Source organism: Dipodomys merriami, unplaced genomic scaffold, assembly GCF_024711535.1.
Source record: "Dipodomys merriami isolate MVZ:Mamm:240054 unplaced genomic scaffold, mDipMer1.0.p SCAF_4, whole genome shotgun sequence".
Classification (NCBI taxonomy): Eukaryota; Metazoa; Chordata; class Mammalia; order Rodentia; family Heteromyidae; genus Dipodomys; species Dipodomys merriami.
This window is the reverse complement of record NW_027205603.1, coordinates 73,463,499-73,485,936: the sequence shown is the minus strand read 5'-3', so window position 1 is coordinate 73,485,936 and position 22,438 is coordinate 73,463,499. Positions and strand designations below refer to the sequence as shown.

General features: G+C 32.6%; 1 protein-coding gene across 4 annotated transcripts in view; it reads left to right on the top strand.

The window, feature by feature from the left end:
• The window catches only part of Csmd3 (CUB and Sushi multiple domains 3), a 928,259-nt gene that overhangs the window by 451,650 nt on the left and 454,171 nt on the right, over nucleotides 1-22,438 (top strand). For all 4 annotated transcript variants that reach the window (XM_069991287.1, XM_069991286.1, XM_069991285.1 and 1 more), the window contains 2 exons: nucleotides 5,910-6,013; nucleotides 10,652-10,764. In XM_069991287.1, the coding sequence (XP_069847388.1) occupies nucleotides 5,910-6,013; nucleotides 10,652-10,764 (217 nt within the window). The remainder of the gene's footprint in view (nucleotides 1-5,909; nucleotides 6,014-10,651; nucleotides 10,765-22,438) is intronic.

Genomic DNA, 22,438 nt, shown 5'->3' with positions numbered 1-22,438 from the left:
TAGGGTGATTAGCTTACCTTGTCAAATAATAACTGTCCCCTATTAATGCACTGAATATGTTATTTTACCAACCACAGTTAATGTAATATTTACTTCAACACTTGAAAGTATAAATTATAATAATTATTTTATGACTGTCAGGTGATTTGTTCAAGTCATGCAATATTTATGATAGTGATGGAACTTGAGATTTATTTGACAAAATTTGGTCATAGATAGAAAAGATATATAGATTTTATATATATATATATTAGATTGAGAGATTATATATTACATATAGATTATGTTAAGGTTATATGTTGCAAAATTATATATAATTTATATATATTACATAATAGAAATTAATATATAATTTAAATAGATAAAATATATATGTAATTTGATATTTTGTTTATATACTTTATATAGGTTATACATAGATAGATTTATATATGTAATTAGATATATAATAAGTTATATATGTATATTCTATCAATCTAGTTGTTAGTAAATTGAATGAGACTGTCAATTAGCATATATGATTAAGGTGTACTTCATGGAACTCTGTAGGAGCCCATCATTACCTGTAACTTGAGGATGTAGTGATAAGGATGTATAAGTGAACAAAATTAGGTCTTGTTTAAAAGTAAAATTTCCAAGATGAAAAGGAAATGACTGATGAAAAGATAATCAGGAGCATCTGCCATTCTACTTCTCTATTTATCAAATGCTTATCCAATCTAACTGTTTTCCTAGGACTTTACTTTGAAAAGAACTATTCCTGAAATTTATTTTTTGTCTACATTAAGAAAAGAATCCCAAACTGTCATCTCTTTGCTACATGTAAGGTTGAATATAGAGACCCTAAGAGAAGTACTGGCTTCTGAACTACCATTAGATGAAGATATCACTGTGATATAACAGTGAGATATCACTGTTATAAATACCTGCTTATCCTAAACAATAAACAATGACAAAAATAAACCAGAATTTCCATCAAAACTATGTTGAGAGAATTACAATAATACTATACTAACAACTCTTTGACAACCATATCCCATTGTAGTAGACCTGGGGATGACTAGTTTCTGTAAAAGTGGAATAAATTCCATGATAAGCCTAGCATAGTAGAGTATGAATTGAAAATCCTTCATCAGATCATAAAATGCATAATGAAAGACTCAGTGTTTTAAAGCTCCTGTATGTGAGGTGCAGACGTGAAAGAGAAGCAGATATTGCAGTAGTTTTAACAAATTATATTATAAAAATCTACCTTGAATTTTCTAATAAGTGGACTTACTAAGAATTTAACATTTATTTCTATGTATCAATTATTTTCTTCTAGATTTTCAGTGTTAAAATGCATAATATTGGTAATAATGGACTATTCGCAATCTAAATTGTTCGATCAAATCCATAATAAGCAATAAGATATAAACCAGTCACACTCCAAAGTCAGAATGAAAAAAGTGAATTTTTGTTTACAAAATTCAAGAAAATTATAAACCAGTTGAATGCTTTAAAAGTATATTTTATAATTCTCTTCAGAGAAGTTTCTTTTTGAATGGCCAATAGACACATGAAGAAATGCTCAACTTATCTAGCCATAAAAGAAAAGTAAGTCAAAACAGCATTGATTCCACATCACCCCAGTTACAATGGCTATAATCAAGAAATCTAGTAACAACAGATGGTGGAGGAGATGTGGACTGCATTGTTGTTGGGAGTGTAAACTTGTTCATCCACTTTGGAAAGCAGTATAGAGGTTCCTCAAAAGACTCCACATAGAGCTCCCCAATGAGCCAGCAATCCCACTTTTGGGCATTTACCCAAATGACCACTAACAAGGCCATACTTAGGCTATCAGCCCAACTATATTTATTAAAGCATCATTTACCATAGCTAAGATATCGAACCAACCCAGATGCCCCTCAGTAGATGAATGGATCAAGGAAATGTGATATATATATATATATATATATATATATATATATATATATATATATATATATATATGAATTCTATGCCTCCATCAGAAAGAATGACATCACTCCATTTGTTAGGAAATGGAAAGACTTGGAAAAAAATATATTAAGTGAAATAAGCCAGGCACAAAGAAACACAGGTCCTATGGTTTCCCTTATTTGCAATAACTAGTATATGTCTAGGACAAGCAGAAAAGGTCAAAAGCTATGTACATATGACCATATAAGATGATGCTAAGGGAAATGAGCCCCAAGATAGGGACACAAGAGGTTTTATCTTTGTTGCTGTTGTTTTTAAAGTACTTATAATATACTATGTGATTTTTTTGTTTCTTTTGTATGTTCTTCCCCTATGGTATTACCCCTCTTTTTACTGTATTTGATTCTGTTGCCCTTCATCCTGTATATTCATTTTTCTAATTTGGGGAGGGGAAGGGAAATAACAAAATGCTGAAATAAGGAAACAGGCTGACCCATTGTAACAATGAGATGTACAAGGTATTATGTTGAAAATGAACTTTACAACTTTGGGTGGGGAGGGAGGAGTTGATGAGGTGTGGAGAGAAGGGATGGTGGGAGAAAAGCAAAGGAGGGGGTAACAATGCTTGATAGGAAATGTACTCATTACTTTACTCATGTAACTGTAACCCCTCTGTACAGTATCTTTACTATATATATATATATGCATTAAATAAAAAGTATATTTTTTTCAGCTTGTTCGTTCTTAATAATATGAGATAGGATATTTTTCCCAGAAATGTTTTGGTACTCGATAAACACAATGTGAGACATTCTTTCTATACTAACAGATACATTTTCCCCCATTTACTTTGTAAGTACTTTAGGGTTATTACTAAATAAACATGTACTGACAACATGCATATTACATTTATAATTATTTATTTTTATATTGCTTTTCACTTCTACATTTTGTGAAAATAAATAGTTGGACATTTTATATGATATGAGAGTATTTAGAAGAAACATTTCACACTAATCTCCTGATATATTTATTTCATTACAATATAAATGGAACATTTGTTGTTTTGTTTTCATTTTTCCAAATTAATTTTTTACTTCATGAGAATTTTCCTCCTTGTAAGTAGTACAATGGAATATTTTAAACTTTTACCATAATGTTTTGTTTGTATTAATGAAGGTTAGTTTCTGTTGCATATATTTTACTTCTACTGAACAATTCCTGCAGTAATGTTAAAAATAGGAATAAATGAATCTAATTAAAAGGAATGGTTTCTACAAATTCAAACTATTTTGCTTCTTGATTATTGTCATTGAAAGTGGTGAATTAGTGTGTCTAAGATTTCAGTAATAGCTCAGTAGTTAAGTACTTTTGCAACTATATATGAATTAGTAATTAATTCATCACTTAATTTAAAATGAAATGATATTTTTATTGCTGCATGCATTCATGCATGGATATGAGTTACAAATCAGAAAAAAATCTACCATTAAATGGGTTTCTAAATCCTTCAGAAAATAATTAAATAATAATGGATATCAAGAGTTTGGCATAAAACTAGTAATCAATCGGACTGTCATTGTAGGCACCTAATTTGTTTCTACTCGCCATTGGGCTTTGTAAGGCATGTGAAATGGACATTTCCTAGTTTTAATTGTAATTTATTCTTGCATCTAGTGTGCACTAGATTTCGTTAAGGTTGATCATAGCCTTAAATTTTCTAATGGAATGAACTAAATAGACACTATGAAAGACACATCCAGTGAAATAGCAGAAGTACATATTTTTCATTATATGTTGGTTTAGAAGAAAATAAAGGAATTGTCTAAGAACAGAAGATGGAAGAAAGCTTGATTTTTCCTGAAGCATATAGTAGTAAGCCTGGATTTAGTTCACCAAGTATTCAGCCTGCTTTCCTTGGGTAGTAGCTGACATGGAATTTAGCTAAGACATCCTCAAAAGTACATTAATGGGCTCTAGTTTGAAAGTAACACTTGGATACAATTAGAACAAAATTAATAACAAGCTGAATTTCTGAAAAAATCACAAAACTTAAATTCAACTGAAAAATCAGTTCACCATAAAATATCACTAAATATATATGGAAGGCAACACTTAAAATTTCAGATTCAGACACTGAAAGATGTCCATTATTATAGGTAGCTAAAATAAGAAATATCAATATAGGTTTATCTATGTTTTCTTGATGTTGCATTCTCATTTTATAATGGATGCAGGAATGGTGGTAGAAAGAGAGGGATGGATAGGTGGCTCAATATCATGAGCTATATCACAGTTTCTTTATCTATTTATCTATCTTTGGACAACTAACTAGTTTCCATATTGGGCCTATTGTGGATAATGTTTCAGAGAGGATGGCAGTATATATTTCCTCGCAGTGTGTTTATTTATCTACTTACTTCATCTCCTTTTCATGAGGATTACTAGGTCCCTTTCAATGAGGATTATTGGGTCACTTTTGGTCTACTTTAAATTTCTTTAGGAGCCAAGTTATTATTTTCCATAATGTACCTATCTGCCTTTCCAATAATAGCATACACGATTTATCCCTATCATTCATCCACTAATACTAATTATATCCTTGTTGCTGTAGTGGCATATCTAATACACTCCCTGTGATTTTTTTTTTTTGATCGTGGGACTTGAACTCTGGGCCTGAGTGCTGTCTTTGAGCTCTTCAGCTCAAGGCTAGGGCTCTACTATTTCTAGCCACAGTACCACTTCTTGTTTTCTGTTGGACTTCCTGTCCAATCTGGCTTTGAACTGCTATCCTAAGATTTCAGCCTCCCACATCTGGCTTGATTTTTACTCAACTCTAGAGCCACTAGTATATTCTCTGATTCTATTAAATCACGGATTTTAACTTTCACATATAAGGGAGAACACACGATAATTTTGTCCTTTTATTCCTACTTCACTTAACAGAAAGTTCTCTCATAATATCTATGTTTAGCAAAAACCAGAATTTCATATCTTTATTTTTATGTCTCAAATGTTTTATTATAGATAATGGAATAGACACACATGCATACACACACATATATCACATAGTTGGACAGATTTTCTTCATTTATCTATTTGTGAAAAATTAATCTCATATGTTGACTATTATAAATAATAAGTGACATTTGTCAGAACTTATAACTTAATAGTAGTTACCACATTTATTCTCGAATAATGTTTGTATTTCTATTTGGTATCAAATGTTGAATAGTATATTATTATACATTACGTTTAGTTCAATACCTGATTACATATGGGGTAGTATAGTATTGAGGCAATTTCTTAATTTAGTATTAATTACATACATTTTAATATTATGTTAAATATTAAATGATTATAAATTAAGCAAATTTAAGTTATACGTAAGCATTTAAACAAGTAAAATACAGGCCTATATTGCAATAAGAAATAATTCTAAACTATATAGTATAGTATAATGATCTCTCAAAGTATTCTTAAGACATTCTGTTACAAAAGGATACTGCAAAAATAAACCAGATATAACTAAATCTAGTCATGTAGATTTAAATTTCGCTGTAACAATTTTCAGGCTTTACTAATGAATGAAAATAGCACACTGTTTTTCCAAGTTAATGTTATGAAAAATATGCAATATCACTCTCCACCTACTTGTACTTTTACAAAGTCATCTTAAAGTAGATTTGCATTAATCATGTTTCAAGTGCATGTATAAGAATGTTTTATATGCATAAACCATGCCATTCATTGAAAAATTAATGTAGAAAATAAATAAAAGATAATATTTATAAACCCCATGATGATCTAATGATTAAATTTGAAGACAATTTGAACATGATTTGCTTCTATGCTTTTAAATTCATAGATATTCTGAAATACATTTAATTTTTTTCTGCCACTGTTTCCCATTTCATTTTTTTCCATGTTGCAATCTTTCATAGTTTTGATCTGTTTATTGCTAGGTTATACAGATAAATTTTGAAGAATTTGATCTGGAGATTGGCTATGACACCTTGACTATCGGGGATGGAGGTGAAGTTGGAGACCCTAGAACAGTTCTCCAAGTGTAAGTTATCAAATCTTACTTTTTTGTCTTAATTCTTCAGGTTGGGATGAATTTTGTTTAAAGATCTAATTATTAAGTATGTATTTTGTCCCTATTTCTTTTTATATCAGAGAACAAAAGTGGGTTGTACTTTTGAAATATTATTAAGTGAATTTCCTTTTCATATCAGCCAATAAGTTTGGCTCCTGATTTTACTCATAGCTATTCAGAAGCCTTAGGTCAGGAGGATTGCAATTGGAAGGTAGCTCAGGTAAAAAAAAAAAAAAAAGCCCATTCAATCACATCTCCAAAATAACCAAGGGAAAACTAGGATTATAGAAGTGTGGCTGAAGTCATAGAGCACTAGCTAGGCAAGCACACTAACAGAATATATAGAACTGAGTTCAAAAGAACTGGCAAAAAAGAGGAAAAAATTTCAATTTGTCTCTATTCTTAAGGCTATCTCTACAAACTTTATTAAGTAGGCATTCCTATCTTATCCAATTCCTTGAAGACAGTACAAAAACTATTCTGGGCATTCAAATACCTTTCTGAAAAGTTTCTTCTGGAAGTGTAAGCCTTCATAAATTCTCATGATCATATACAAGACAGTGGAGATTCATAACATCTTTCTGTGGAAAATTATATAACTATAACCTTTATAAATATTTTGGTTTTATAATTACTTTTTAGAATAATACATTTTGTTTTTTTTATTTATTCATTTGTTTGTTTGTTTCATTATTTTGCTGGTCCTGGGATTGATTTCAAGACTTGGGCACTGTCTCTGAGCCTCTTTGTATTCAAGGCTAGTACTCTACTATTTGAGCCACATGTGCCACTTCCGGCTTCTTTTTTGAGTAGTTTGCTGGAGATAAGCTTCTCACCAAGACTTTTCTGCCCATCTGGCTTTAAACTACAATCCTCAGATTTCAGCCTCTTGAGTAGCTAAGATTACAGGTGTGAGTCCCTGGCACCTTTCTAAAAAAATGCATTTTAATAATGCATTTATTATCTCCCTTATTCTCTTTCCCTTTCTTCCCTGCCTCCCTCTTCTCTTTCTCTTTCTCCCTTTCTGTCTCAATGTCTGTTTCTGTCTCTGTCTCTTTCTCTCTATCTCAACTACTAGGTTGACAGAGTTACGGTTTTTAAAATTGTTTTCTCATATCATCATGGTTCTTAGTGAATTGTATGTACTCTAAAATGAATATATGTATCATTTTTGTTTGGGTTTTTTTTAACTGTATTTTTTTTTTGTCTTTTCTTTTTTGGTACTGGGGATCGAACCCAGGACTTTGCACTTGCTAGGCAAGCGCTTTGCCACTGAGCTACATCCCAGCCCATATGTATCATTTTTGATAGCCTTGTGCTAGAAAACAGAATATGAAATGGTTTTCATAAAAGCAAACATTACATATGTCCATAACATGAAGAAAACAGGACATACGATTGCAGGTATCTGTGATAGGGAGGTGATTGAATGATTATAAAGAAAATCAAGCATTGAGCCTAATAGAAATTTGTTCCTTTTTTTTATTTTATGTTTTTTTACTTGTTCTACATCATTGATTAAAGAAGACTTCTGAGTGCATTTATTTAGGATATTTGCACTATTATTCTTGCATGAAATAACTAATAAGGACATTTAGAATATGTCTAGAATGTACACTAAACTAAGGCTACTCATCCTGAAAGTAAACATAAGATGTACTTTTATTCACAAAAAAATTCAAAAACATTCATTTAAAAGCAATTAAAATGGGACTGGGAAGGTGACTCAGTGGTAAAACGCTTGCCTTGCATGCATAAGACCCTGGGTTTGATTCCTCAGCACCACATAAGCAGAAAAAGCCAGAAGGGTGCTGTAGTTCTAGTGGTAGAGTTCTAGCCTTGAGCTGAAGAGCTGAGGGACAGTGCACAGGCCCAGATTTCAGGCCCCACAACTGAACAATAAAACAACAGCAATAACAACAACAACAACAACAACAACAACAACAAAAACAATTTGAAGAATCATCTAAGTGTTTCATAAGGATGACCAAAGATTTCTGTTGTTCTCCCAAAGTATCTTTTACTATAATGGATATAAGCTGAATACTAAGTTGCCCAAAGCAGGAAGGTCCTATTTGAATCTAAATCAAGATGTAACAGGATCACAAGAAGAATGAGCTCTTGGGCTGGGAAGTTGGCTCAGTGGTAGAGCACTTGCCTTGCATACATGAGGCCCTGGGTTCGATTCCTCAGCACCACATATGCAAAAAGAAAAAAGCTGGAAGTGGCACTGTAGCTCAAGTGGTAGAGTGCTGGCCTTGAGCTGAAGAGCTGAGGGACAGCGCCCAGGCCCAGAGTTTAGGCCCCATGACTGCACCCCCCCCCCAAAAAAAAAAAGAAGAATGAGCTCTTAAGATCACATGAAAAGGGTCCAGTTTTTAGTCATGAGAAGGTAAAAATACAACCATTTACTAGTGCAATCAATCCTCTCTACAAACTGCAGTAAAATAATAAACAGTTTTTCTATGAAATTAAGAATTCAAACAGACTAATATATATTATAGCTAATCCCTTTAAAAGATTGCAAAATAGAGAGATAGATATCACTTTGACATATGTATGCCTATGGAATCCAATACATGTATCTTATTTATCCTTATTAAAGAGAAAAACAAAATTCTATTTTAGGACAAGCAGGGAGCACATTCTCCTTCTCCTCCTCAATGTTCCAGTCTCAGATTCCTCCAAAGATACATATTCTTGCCTTGAAAACTAGCACATTTAAAAAGAGGTATAATACACATCTGAAAGAAACTAAAAAGTTTGTGATATTAAGTGTTTTTTTTTATTTCAAGTAAATGCTAGAGACCAATAGGCTTTGTTTTTGTTGTTTGTTTTGCTTTTGTTTTTTGTCATCAGAGAAAAATTTAAGAGTTTTAAGTTTTTCTCTATGTTTAAACTAGCAATGAATGTAGAATTAGTTAGAATCTGGCTTAATATTAGAGCAAATTAATAAGGGAACAATTTGATCTGCATGCATTACTTGTTCTTTATGAACTGACACAGTAGTTGATAGAGCCTTTAGGCTGTTAAAATTATTCAGAACTGAAAAGTATGTTGATGTATGTGATAAATAACAACAATTAAATTTTCCTCCAAATACCATTTTAGATTTCAGGATGAGAAAGATTGGTGGCATATTTGATATGGCACATTTCTATGAGAATTTTACAAACTTGAGCTCTTCTGCCATGGCTCTGAACTTCAGTTTTCATTCTTACTCATTAACCTGCATCTGTCTCTCTACAGTAGCTTGTAGATCAGGACCTCTTTTTCACCAAAATTCCAGTAACATGAATATTCATATAATTAAAGGATGTTTCAAATAGCAAAGGTGTAAATATTTATATGCACAATAAATACATGTCATGTATGTGTTTTGTAATTCTTAACTTTCTTGACAATGTTCCTCAATGTCATATAAATCCCCACAAACTAAATCACAATATTTTAATGTGATTAACATTAGTGATAAACACTAAACACTGGAGACCAACTTTCACTGTTCATGCAGTCTATTTAAATGTCAGTTTTCTTATCTTGGTAGCTGACTCTGAAGCAGAACATCTTACTGCCAGGGTCAAATCAAGAATATGGTCATTAATGCTGCCCTCTACTGGTTTCATTCCCACATAGCCACTCTCTAGAAGATACTTTTCCTTGCTCTCTTAAAATGTCCTTTTTATTGTAAAAATGACTTGACCGAATGTTGCAGCCCTTCATATTTTAACAGTATAGTTCCTAAACCTTCAGTAATTCCTCTTTCAAAAGCCTTTTTAGTATGGGATTTAGAATCTCTATTAATTTGTACATTTATTCTTCAATGAGTGCATTTCTTTCTGTTCTTAGAGTTACTCCCTCAAGGTCTAATTTATTCATTTACGTTCATCCTTTGTTTGACCCTTGGTGTCAGTTTAAATCTGTGGCTAAAACATTATTGATAAATAAGGAAACATGAAGTAATTTCCCTTCTGTGGCTATAAAATCATGCCTTGCTGAATGAGATATTACACATGATACATTAAGTTATGCCACCTCAAGTTAGCTTGAGGTTCATTTGAATACACCTATTTATAATAAAGCACATAAAATACAGGTAAATATCCATTATATTTATAAATTAAGGCCCTTGTGCTCAATATTTGCACTGCAAAGATTTAGATTTACTAAGTACTTACTTTATTATTCTAGATGCTATTAGAATAGTTTTCACAATCTTTAGAATGGACTTCTCTGAAACTTTAAAGGTTAAAATAGTATATGTTTTCAGAACTAAAGATATTTGAAGATTTTTTTAGATCATCTTTTCCTTTTGAGTTCAAAGAAGTAAAAGACTCTCTGATGGTCTAAAATTTAGTAATCTTGCCTCAGGGATATGAAAGATCTAACCGAGTTAAATGCATAAAACTGTATTTTTAAATTATAAACTTTGATCACTAAATTGTCTAGTTTGCCTCTTGTGGTACATGCACACATAATCTACAAGTTTATCTGCCAGCTGTTTTCTTTCCTGGTAAAATATAGAGAAACACACCTTTCTTACAATCCACATGCAGAGAGCATTTAACTAATCTGTTTCTCCCTTCTTTATCACTCTTTTTTTTTTAGGCTAACTGGAAGTTTTGTGCCAGACTTGATCGTGAGCATGAGTAGCCAGATGTGGCTGCACCTTCAAACAGATGAAAGTGTTGGATCTGTTGGCTTCAAGGTTAACTACAAAGGTAATGAGCAATTGCTTCTGTGGGAAAAAAATGTTATCATAATATACCCAGAGAATACTTTTGAATTCAAGTTTAAGTGCATCTCCAAAAAGTTTTCCAGAATACAGGCACCAATACATTCTAACCAAATCATTTCCTCTTTAATCTAACTATAGAGGTTGATGCCACTTCACATAAAATTAGTTTTCTTTTCAAATGTGTATTTTGCATAACGTATCTCTCTCTTCCTGTGCTTCAGTCACTCTGAACTCCTAGCCTTTTCCAGAATGAAACATAAATTGTATTATAAGTCCCCAAACATTAGAGTACTAATAATCTCAGTAAACCATCAGATTGAACATATTATGTCAGTGCTATGTAAGTGTACAGTACACTTAAATTTATTAAACTCCTATATCCCTCCCACTTTTGGTGATGATGTAAATTAATAATTAATTATTCATAAACATTAAATATTTTGTTGCCCTTTCATTTATAAGAGATAGATGTAAGTATGATAGAATGATAAATATCCTTGACACATGTTCAGTTATTATTAGAGTCAATACTTAAACACAATGTACTTATTAAAAATCCAAATTTGCAATTCAAGGAAAGAAAATATGTGCATGTTAATAAATTCAATTAAAATCTGTGCTTTGAAAGGAACATTTAAGAAACAACATCAGAATGTTATGTGGCTTCATTATTACTATTAGGACAAATAATATTCAGCATCTTATCAGTTAAACAATGTCTATGAAACAGTCCCCTTACTTCCAAAACCGTCATTTTAATCCATTTGCTCTTTGGAAGACTGTCATGCTTTTGCATGTGGACACGGTGAAATGAATACAGTGTTGTCAAGGAGACAAGACACATTCTGTGTTTTTTACTTGCATCTAAATTTAGTGGTATATGAATTTAAATAGTCCTGGAAATCTGTGTACAATGTCACTTTTCAAAAAAATTAACCTGATTAAAGTTTACACATAGTCTTTCTCCATTGCAAATCCACTTCTAAGTCCATTAAAAATGAAAGAAGGTGAGGAAATTGAGAGAATGATCAGCTTATGTTAAACGAATTGATTTTTGTAAGTTTACTTTGTTCTTTTCTCTTTCTTTCTTAATTTCCCAATGCCTTTGTAGGATGATAAGAGTGGCTGTGATTCTTCTCATAATTTCATCTAAAATATTTTTTATTTATTTTCTAAACTTCAAAAGGTTGTACAATGGGATTACAATTTAACATTTTTATTTGCATGCTCAGTACTTTATTCATTCCATCTATTATATAATGTATATTATTTACTTTAACTGTACAAAGAGATTTCCATTCATCATGTCAGTTCATATGTACAGTGCATGTTGATTATACCACCCTTTCCCTTATTCTCCTCCAACTTTCCCAATAACACCTATTCCTTCAAATTAGGTGATCTGTTCTTCTCCATGAGCATTGAATATAATGACTATTTTCCACCTCCTCTCCATTTATCTGCCTTCTCACCCTCTTGATCTTTCCCCTAATAAATGTATTTTAGGTTTCTGGTTTTTATTTTATCAGCATGATTGTAAGTTGTTCACAGGACTTACATCATTGGGATCATCCCCGAATATACCACACTTTATTTTTCGTCTTGATTTTTAAAATAGTCCTGTGCAAAGAGGTCTTACTTCAACACATTAATTTTTTGTATATGTGCCTATAACCCAGTATGGTGTTTTTCCTATTTGCTTTTTCTTCTAATTTGCTTAATTTAAACCTAAGTTTCACATATGAATGAAAAGCATGCATTGTTTGTCTCTCTGAACTCAAATTGTTTCACTTAGCAAAATTTTTCCAGGTCAATTTCTCTGAAAATGATGTTATATCTTTTTGGATCGATGAGTCAAATTTCATTATATATATATATATAATATATATATATTATATTATATTATATATATATTATATATATATATATATATATACATTGTAAAGCATCTTCTCTGGACTGATTTCATAATGTGGCTATTGTAAATAGAGCAGCAAGGAGCATGAATGTAGAAGTGTTTTTACTGTATTTCTGTACATTGATTTTAAAATATGATTGATAAATGCCCAAGAATTATATTACCAGATTATTGGTTAGTTCTAAGTTTAGTTTCTTGAGAAATCACCAAATGGCAAATCTCCAAAGATTACCAAAGATTACCAAACTGAGAAATTTCCAAAAGACTTGTACTAGTTTACATTTCAACCAACAGTATGCAATAGGATTCCTTTATCCTCACATCCTACCAGCATTTGTTTTTGTTCAAGTTCTTGCTGATGGCCAATCATATTGGGTTGAGATAGAACCTCATGTTGCTTTAATTTATATTTCCTTTATGACTGAGAGGTAGAGCATTTCCTGTATTGATTGCCCATTTTTACTTCTTCTAAGAAGCCTCTATAGAATTTCTTGGGGCTGGGAAGGTGACTCAGTGGTAGAGCGCTTGCCTCACATGCATGAGGCCCTGAGTTCAATTCCTCACCACTACATAAGCAGAAAAAGCTGGAAGTGGTGCAGTAGCTCAAGTGGTAGAGCACTATCCTTGAGCTGAAGAGCTAAGAGACAGGGCCCAGACCCAGAGTTCAGGCCCCACAACCGACAAAAACAAAAAACAAAAAACAAGAATTTCTTTGCCCATTTATTTGATTGTATTATTGACTCTTTTGGGCTTTAACTTATTGAGCTCCTTATATATTCTTAATATTAAGCCTCTATCACATATATGGCTGATAAAGATAGTTTCTTATTGTGTAGGCTGCTGTTTAGCTTATTAATTATATCCTTTGCTATTCAGAAACTTTTTTAGCTTGATTCTATCCCATTTGTCAATTCTGGCAAATTTCCCCAGCCCACAGAATTTTTCTCAGAAAGTTCTAGCCTGTGCCAATACTTATGCCTACTTAGTCTTTCTCATATTCTTTGCTCTAGTAGTTTCAAAGGTTCAGGTTTTACGTTGATGTCCTTGAGCCATTTTGAGTGAATATTAATCCAAGGTGACAGACAAGGATCCAGTTTTGGTCTTCTGAATATTGATGTCCAGTTTTCCCAACATCATTTTGAAGAGACTGTCTTTTTTTTTCAAATATATATTATATACTACAAATAATATATAATGCTATATATATCCTTTTAAAAGTTGTTACTAAATCTGCCATCATCATATTTCTTTGAATTCTTTTCTTGTCAAACATGTATAATGATTTAAAACATGCAAGCTGTTTTATTAATTAATGGCAATGTCACAAAAAGAAACACAGCTATTAAAAGCCATGATTAGGCTGAAGCAGAAAGGTGGTCTAGATATTTATACAGCTCTTCTTTCTCCTTACGTGAAGAGCTGCAAATGGTAAAGCAGCAGAAAGAATTAAATAGAATTTCATTCTGTTTCTTAATTTGCAACAATAGTCATTAAACAAAATTATAAAACATTTTCTTATGTGCCAGGTACACAATGGCTTTATGAATACAGAAAGAAAATGCCAAGATTCTCTTTCAAACAGATTATAGTAAAATATACATAAATTTGAACACACAATTATCCATAGAGATGACATATTTGAAACCAACTTGGGAGATTCTAAAAGAATAATACCATCATTTTCTTCCTTCTCTTCTATCTTGTGTACTTCAGTCTCACTTTTACACTACTAACAGGGATTTTCTAGGTTCAGAAATGTGATTATAGTTCACTCTTACTCAAAATACTTCGTATTGTCTATAACATTCATAGGTCAATCCTTCAGCATTCTCCATATGATCTTTTTTATTTCCCCTGCATTCTGTTTCTATCAAGCTATACATAATTCTTTGCATTCAACAAGTTGTTTCACACCACTATCTATTGGATATTGAATAAATTCTTCCAGACTCTTATTATATGTACTTCATGTCAATTGAGCTTCTTGTAAAATATTTCAGGATCTTCCTGTTTTGTGATGATACTCTTACCTCTGCATCTTACATAAAACTTCTGTTTATACACTCCATTTCACATTTTCTCTAGAGTCAAGCAAGAGAAATATCTTACTTGCTTCATATGCCTATGCCAAAAGGCATGCTATCCTCATTAATTATACAATTAAGCTCAGCAAGTAATTTGGCTAATGTATAGTAAAATATGTGCTCAGAATTCTAGGTAACTAATTTCCGATTTAGTGGAAACCAGGTTTTGCTTCACTATAATTAAATCCTGAGTTCAAATTTGAGGTAAGATTATTTTGAGGAGTTTCAATGTTTGATGTTCATACAATTTCAACAACTTGGCCTACAAAAAATAATTTTCAGGATTACTGTATTCTTGGTTGCACAGTGTCTTGGTTCTAAACAAAACACAAGTTCTTTTCTTGTCATCAGTGGACCTCAGAGGAGATAACATTACTTATAAATCTCTACATTAAAACATTTTCGATGTGGTGATTAAAATGAACAACTTAGATCTTTCTTTTCATATTATAGTTAACTTTTAAGCTGTTTTACTCATCACTTAAGAGTTTAAGTAACTTGAACTTGAAGAAAATAAGATAGCAAACAACATCTCTTAGAAACCCAAACTCTAGAAAGGATGATAAGCCAGTAGTGTATGGAATGGGAAAAAGGTGAACACCCTCAGTGGAGTTAACTATGTTTCCCTCTATTCAAACACAGAAATAGAATTAGGAATTAAACAAAACAAAAACAAAAACAGAAACAGTTTAAAATAACTGTTCTGCTGGGCACCAGTGGCTCACACCTTTAATCCTAGCTATTCAGGAGGCTGAGATCTGAGGATCACGGTTCAAAGCCAGCCCCTGAAGCAAAGTCTATGAGACTCTTACCTCCAATTAATCACCAGAAAACCAGAAATGGCCCTGTGGCTCAAGCGGTAGCGTGCTTGCCTTGAGCTGAAGAGCTGAGGGACAGTGCCCAAACCCAGAGTTCAAGCCCCACGACTGACAACAACAACAACAACAACAAACGGTTCTGACTTAATTAATAAAAGGTAAAAGTTTATTTAAGAATATACAATAATAAAAAGTTCCCTGGTTAAGTTGGCATTGACTATAGAACTTGAACTATAATCTGAGGAGCTATTGATGCATGTTGTCTACATAATTTGGACAGTATGTATCTAAATATAAAGACACAATGAATGTTGCAAATCAGTAAAGTAGTTCTGGATTTTATGTATACATTTTTATTGAATCAGAACTGATTTAATTCTTACTGTGTTCACTGTAGAGCCCTGATTGTGACATACAATAGAACTGAATAAATGCTACCAGCCTTTAGAGAAGTTAATGATAGGATTTGCTTGTTAAAATCAGTAATGTCTACGTTGAGTACAATAAGTCACTGCCATCCTGATTCACAGATGTGCGTTTGCCAAAACTGTGATTTAATGTGTGACTTTAGATGTTCCTGTGAACTGAGAAGAATAACCCTGTTGCTGACCTTGTCTCATTTCCTTTAGATACATTAGTTTTGTTTGCTTGTTTTTATATTGCCATTATTTCTAATGCATATTAACTAGAAAAGAAGCAAAATGGAAGAGGATCTTTTCCAATGGATGCATTATCATCCATTAGCACTGTCCTATTGTTTTGGAAATATTTTCACCTTCATCTTAGAAACCAAAGGAATATTAAAGGGATAATTAACAATTAGCAAAACCATCTCTATTCCAGTCTTTTGCCTACATTAACTTATTACATCTTATTAAAACTAAGAAATACTACTATTTTTTACTGTTGAAAAAACTGACCTATACATAAGCATTAGAATGATGGGAAGTTAGTCTAGCTTGTTACCTTTTGCATTCCAAACCTAGCACAATGCCCAATATATTGTAAGTGTTCAATATGGATATACAGTATATAAGAATCATAGAACGATTGCACTGTTTGTTTAGTGCAAAACACAGATGCAACACTTAAGTTTTCTGCCTCCAAACATTTTTTTATTACTACAATGTTGCTTCATATGTGGTTTTGAAGGGTGTTTAATAGACTATACTAAAACCCTAACCAAAATTAAAATATATAAAATATTTGTGCATGCATACAAAATACCAAGATCCATCTGCCTGCACTAGGGTGTTCTTGTTTGCCTTAGTTTAAGGATATTTAGTTATTTGACATTCAGTAATTGAATTTCCATGGACAAAGCATCTAAAGAAAAGTCCCTAGCTTTATGGTGTTCTCAGAGTAATATTATTTCCTATGTTTTAGAAATTAATCATTATAGCTACCTAAGTTCTGTTGTATTGCACCATGCATTCTCTACAATATAGCTTTAATAGCTAACACTGATTGAATGGTACCTAAGGCCATGCATTTTGGAAGTACATGTGACTTCATTTAATGACTATAATGACACAATAAAGTGAGTAGTGATACATTTCTACTGTATAGCTGATAGAATTGAGGCTATCACTTTAGGTGATGTAAGAACACATGGCTAGCAATAGTAGAATGTGACTCTAAAGTTTGTGTTTTGAGACTGCTACCTTTAGAACCTTGCATATTATTCCCATAAATCTTAACAGAAACTTAAATTTACTTAGATCATTAAATTTTGATACAGCTCTGCACTAAAACCCATAACAGGAGTTTGAAATTTTGATGATGCCATCTGGCTTTTTGAGATGACCTACAAATATGAAAAGGAATGCATTCATTGAAGATGGTTATTTTTCTTAAATATTTAGTATCATTAATTTTGATGGCATAAAGTGATCTCAGAGCCTCTTTGCTTCATTGCGAAGCTTAGGAATAAAAATTTTACTCTTTTCCCAGGCTGACTTTCCTTAGTAATTAGAACATACACTGATGATAGTATGGTTTAGTTGCAACAACTTTTAAATTAAGCAGTTACTCACCAACATATGTTAAGTTTAAGTGTAATTTAAAAAAGATTAGATTTCTTTATATTTGCTTATTTACTTATTAAGATGATAATTTTTAATTCATCCAATAATGTTTCAGAGGTTTATTGGAAAACGCCGGAAAAAAGCTTCCTGATATTACTTCAAATAATAACTTGAATAATAAAATATCTCAAATAAGATTTGGGTGTAGTGGTTTATGCCTAAAATTGCAGACACTTGTGAGACTGTTAGGTTCAAATTAGGCTACACAATAAAGTCCAAAAACCCTCTAATTTACCACCAAAATTGTAGACTGGAGGCATGGATCCAGTATTAGAACACCATTCATGAATGAAAAACCTGAGTAAGAACTCAGGCTCCTGAGTTCAAGCCTTAACAAGGCACAAAAAAAATCTTATTGTCAGGTATTGAGATTATACCTTGTTATAGTCATAAAAATGCATGGGTAAGTCTCCCTTTTGTCCTTACTACTTTCTTTCTCGTTTTCAATCTCATTTTCTTCTCGGTTTTCTTTTATTTCTATTTTGATTTTATATTGCACATTATAGTGCAATTGACTTGTTTTATTTATTAGCATCCTGTGACTGTCTTTGCAGTCAGTAAATATAGATAGACGTCATTCTTCTAAATGAGTGCACAATATTCCACAAAATAGAGATACTGATATAATAATGATTTGGGCAGTTGACTTTATTGTAACATGGAGCACTGCTGTGTTGAAATAAATATTCTTGCACAAATACCCACATAATCTTTCTTTTCCTGTTTTAAGGAGCAAGTGGATTATAAAAATAATCTGCAGAACTAAAAAGTAATTCACTCTGATTCATTATATCTTAAATTCCCTTGTTCACTTTTCCCAGAAGTACATAATTTGGGACCTTTCCTAAAACTTAGCACAAAAAGATTCCAATCTTAGATGATTGTAGTCTGACACTCACTACTACATTAACACATTTCCTTAGATTTTTAGCCACATGGTTTTCATTCTTTTCGGGAATGTTTAACCTTTATAGTCTGTAGAAGATATAAGTCATGGGTACCAGGCGCTGGTGGTTCACACCTATAATTCTAGCTACTTAGGAAGCTGAGATCTGAGGATCACAGTTCAAAGCCAGCCCAGGCAGTAAAGTCCATGAAACTCTTATCTCCAATAAACCACCAGAAAACCAGAAGTGGCCCTATAGCTCAAGTGGTAGCATGTTAGCCTTAAGCTGAAGAGCTGAGAGACAGCGCTCAGGCCCAGAGTTCAAAGAGATTATTCATGGGGGTAATTTATTTGGTTTCTATTCCTCCTGTTATGGGTAAACAGTGAATTATACCCCTGGTTTGATTTTCATTAAGGCCAGGTGACTAAAATAATATAAATTTGTGTGACTGGAGCCACTCTCAAAGCAATGCATTGAATTACTGATTGACTTATTTATTTTTTTTTAATGAAGAGCCAAGTTGGGTGGTTGAAGTATTGTAGTTAACAAATGAAGATGCTCCTTCCCCGCTGTGTCCTGAAGACCTAAGAAGAACAAGAGTCCTTCCCACAACTGTCTTTCCTGTCTTTGTAGCACATGCTGCATAAACTTCTATTTTATCACAACCCTGATTTCAAAATCCACCAGCTATGTCTGCTCCACTAGTAATATTGTGAATGATATAGAATCTACATCTTCTGCTCACTGAAAACTTATTATTAATTGGGAACATGTAGGCACAAAAGGAGTATTAAATTTTTCTGTATCATCTATATTACAGTGATTCCTCCCAAAGTAGAATGATTGTAGGTAATTTTCCATACCGTCTCTTTCTTATTTTTCTTGTATCCAAAGCTAATTTGCTTCATGTTATTTTGATTTGTGCATATGCTGCAATTTTTTATGTTTAAGATTTTGTCTAGCTGAACATATACTTTCATGCTTTGTCCTCCCTCCACATGAACATTTCATATTTCATCCAATCCAGAATTTATTTTGATTGGAGTCTTCCCCATGTGAAGATCATTTCCCAACAGCATTATCATTTAATCATTTTCAAATAGAACAAATATCATATTTATTACACTTTTTATTTTCTTTTTTGCCATCCTGGGATTTGAACTCAGATCCTAGGCTCAAGGCTAGTCTTCTCCCACTTGAACCACAGTGCCACTTCCAACTTTTTCTCAGTAGTTTATGGGAGATACAAGTTTCACAGATTTCTCCAAACAGGCTGAGTTTGAACCACAATTCCCAGATCTCAGCCTCCTGAGTAGCTAAGATTACTGGCATGAGCCATCATTTCCCTGCAGTACATTAGTTTTGTTTTGTTTTTTGTTTGTTTTTTGTTTGTTTTTGTTTTTTTTAATAAGTTTTTTATTGTGAAAATACTGTACAGAGAGGTTACAATCAAGTGATTGTACAGAGGGATTATAGCTACTTGTGTCAGGTAACGGGTATATTTCTTTTTGAACAATGTTACCTAATCCCTAATTTTCTCCCACTTTTTCCCCTCCCAACACTCTCCCGCAAGTTGTCTAGTTTATTTCCAACATAGTGTCTAGTGAGTATCACTGCTGAATTTGTTCACCCTGTGTCCCACTGTTTCTGTGATTCTCCTTGCCTCCGCAAATCATATAACCACAATTCTCACATCTCACCCTCCTGAGTATCTAGGATTACAGGCCAGCAGAGCCCAGATTAAAGGGTTTAAGTTGTTGTTGCTATCATCTTAAATGTTCCCAATTCAACTATCCTGTTGTTCAAAAGAGCATGATATTGTCCTTCCTAATAGCATTATTTCTAAATATTTTCTACTTTCTGTATGTACTTCCTAATAAGAGGACAGGTATTTTCTATTTTTATCTAATTGTTGCTATTATAAATGAAAGTTTGCTAGCTTTCACACATACAGATAATAATTAGATATTATATTTACTGTTATTATTGATTTGAGTTATTTTATATTTACATATCGTAATAACAAGACATGTAAGAGAAAACTACAGGCAAGCCAAGTAATATTTATCTATACAAATAGGGATATATTGTTGCCACAGGACATATTTAGAGTAATGTAAATGAAGACATTGGAACCTTGTTTAACATTGCTGAAAATTAACTTCATTCTCTCTACCTTCCTTACCAAGTATACCTTCACTCTCAAAATCACTGAAGCTAGAGAGATTGCAGGAATAGATGAACACTTTCTTGTTCCTATTAAGTAACAGTGATATAAGTGGGCACTTCTTTCTGCATTCTTTTTTCTGCTTCTTTTGAACATTGAACATGGGTATTTGAACAAGACTCTTTATCAAGTATAGAGAGATATCAACCTGTTTAGTTTAATTTCTAATAAGTCTTCTACTCCCCAATCACATGTTTAACTATGACAACCCTAACTGTGATCAGAGCTTCCCTAATACTGGGATACATATTTATCTAATTAATCTTCCTTGAACATGGTAACTGATTATTAATATTCAGTGTAGTTATTTGTAATTAATTTATGTACTTGTTCTTATTTTGGTTGTATTAAAGAGTTTCAACATGTGTTTGTGAATCAGTTCTCTCATACTTGCACCGAAGTTTTCACAGGTAGTTAAATATGTTGGTTTCCTTAGGGCTTGTTTCATAAACATTTCAATTTTAGAGTAATGCGTTGACCATGAATTGAGAAATTTGTCAATACTATGAAATTTGTTGAACTAATATGAATAACATGTCACTTATAAGTCCCTTCATATTTCCTCATACTATCTTTTGATAGAAAAATTTCATGCAATCGTTTTGAAATATAGGGACATTTAATATGCTACCTAATTAGTTTATTTATAAGCGTATCCTAATTCAAAATGGTGCACATTTCTCTCTCTTTCCTATCTTTTCTCAGCTTTTGTTTGCCAGATCACCAAGGATTTTTCTCCTCGTTCTATTGATTTAACCTCTTGGTTGCTTAGATGAACTTTATCTCCCAAACCTGTAATGTTCTATAGATTTGAGCTGAATTAATCAACATTCCTTTTGATACAGTTATCACTGTAGGAACTGGGGCAATTGATAGGGATTCCAGGTGAATGGTAATCTTTTCTAAGGTTTGAAAAAGGAAAAGGTCATTTCATCTGCTGTTATTGAAGGTCAACTTTTATTATGTCTGTAGCCAACAGAGACAAAGTGAAACCAACAAATACAAAGAGGAAAAAGAGAGCAATTTTATGGACATTGTGGATATCCTAGGTTTGGTTCTTCCTGAAGAGAGCACTAGACTTTAGTCTTCCATTTTCTGGCGCTGTAAGGTTCATAGTCAAAACAGTGTGTCCAGTTTCTCTTTCTACGTTAGCATGTCAAAAAATGAGCTGTAATTAACCTTTGTCTCTATTACTTCTTGCCTGTAGTAAGAAGGAGAGATTTATATTATGGCTCAGTTTTATGTACATCTTTCTTTATTCTTAAAAATGTATTAGCAAGCTGGGTGCTGGTGGCTCACACATTGTAATCTGGGCTTCTCAGGAGGCTGAGATCTGAGGATTGCGGTTCAGAGCCAGCCCGAACAAGAAAGTCTGTGCAACGCTTATCTCCAATTCACCACCAGAAAACTGGAAGTGGTGCTGTGGCTCACGTGGTAGAGTGCTAGCCTTGAGTTGAAGAGCTGAGGGACAGAGCCCAAGCTCAGAGTTCAAGACTTATGACTGACAAAAAAAATAAAATAAAATAAAAACAAAAGGTATTTGCATAAAAATATACTAGCAATGTGCCCAGAAACATTGTGGAATAAAAGAGAAAATAGTTATTTTCACTGTGCTGCTTTTCACCAAGGGGGGGGG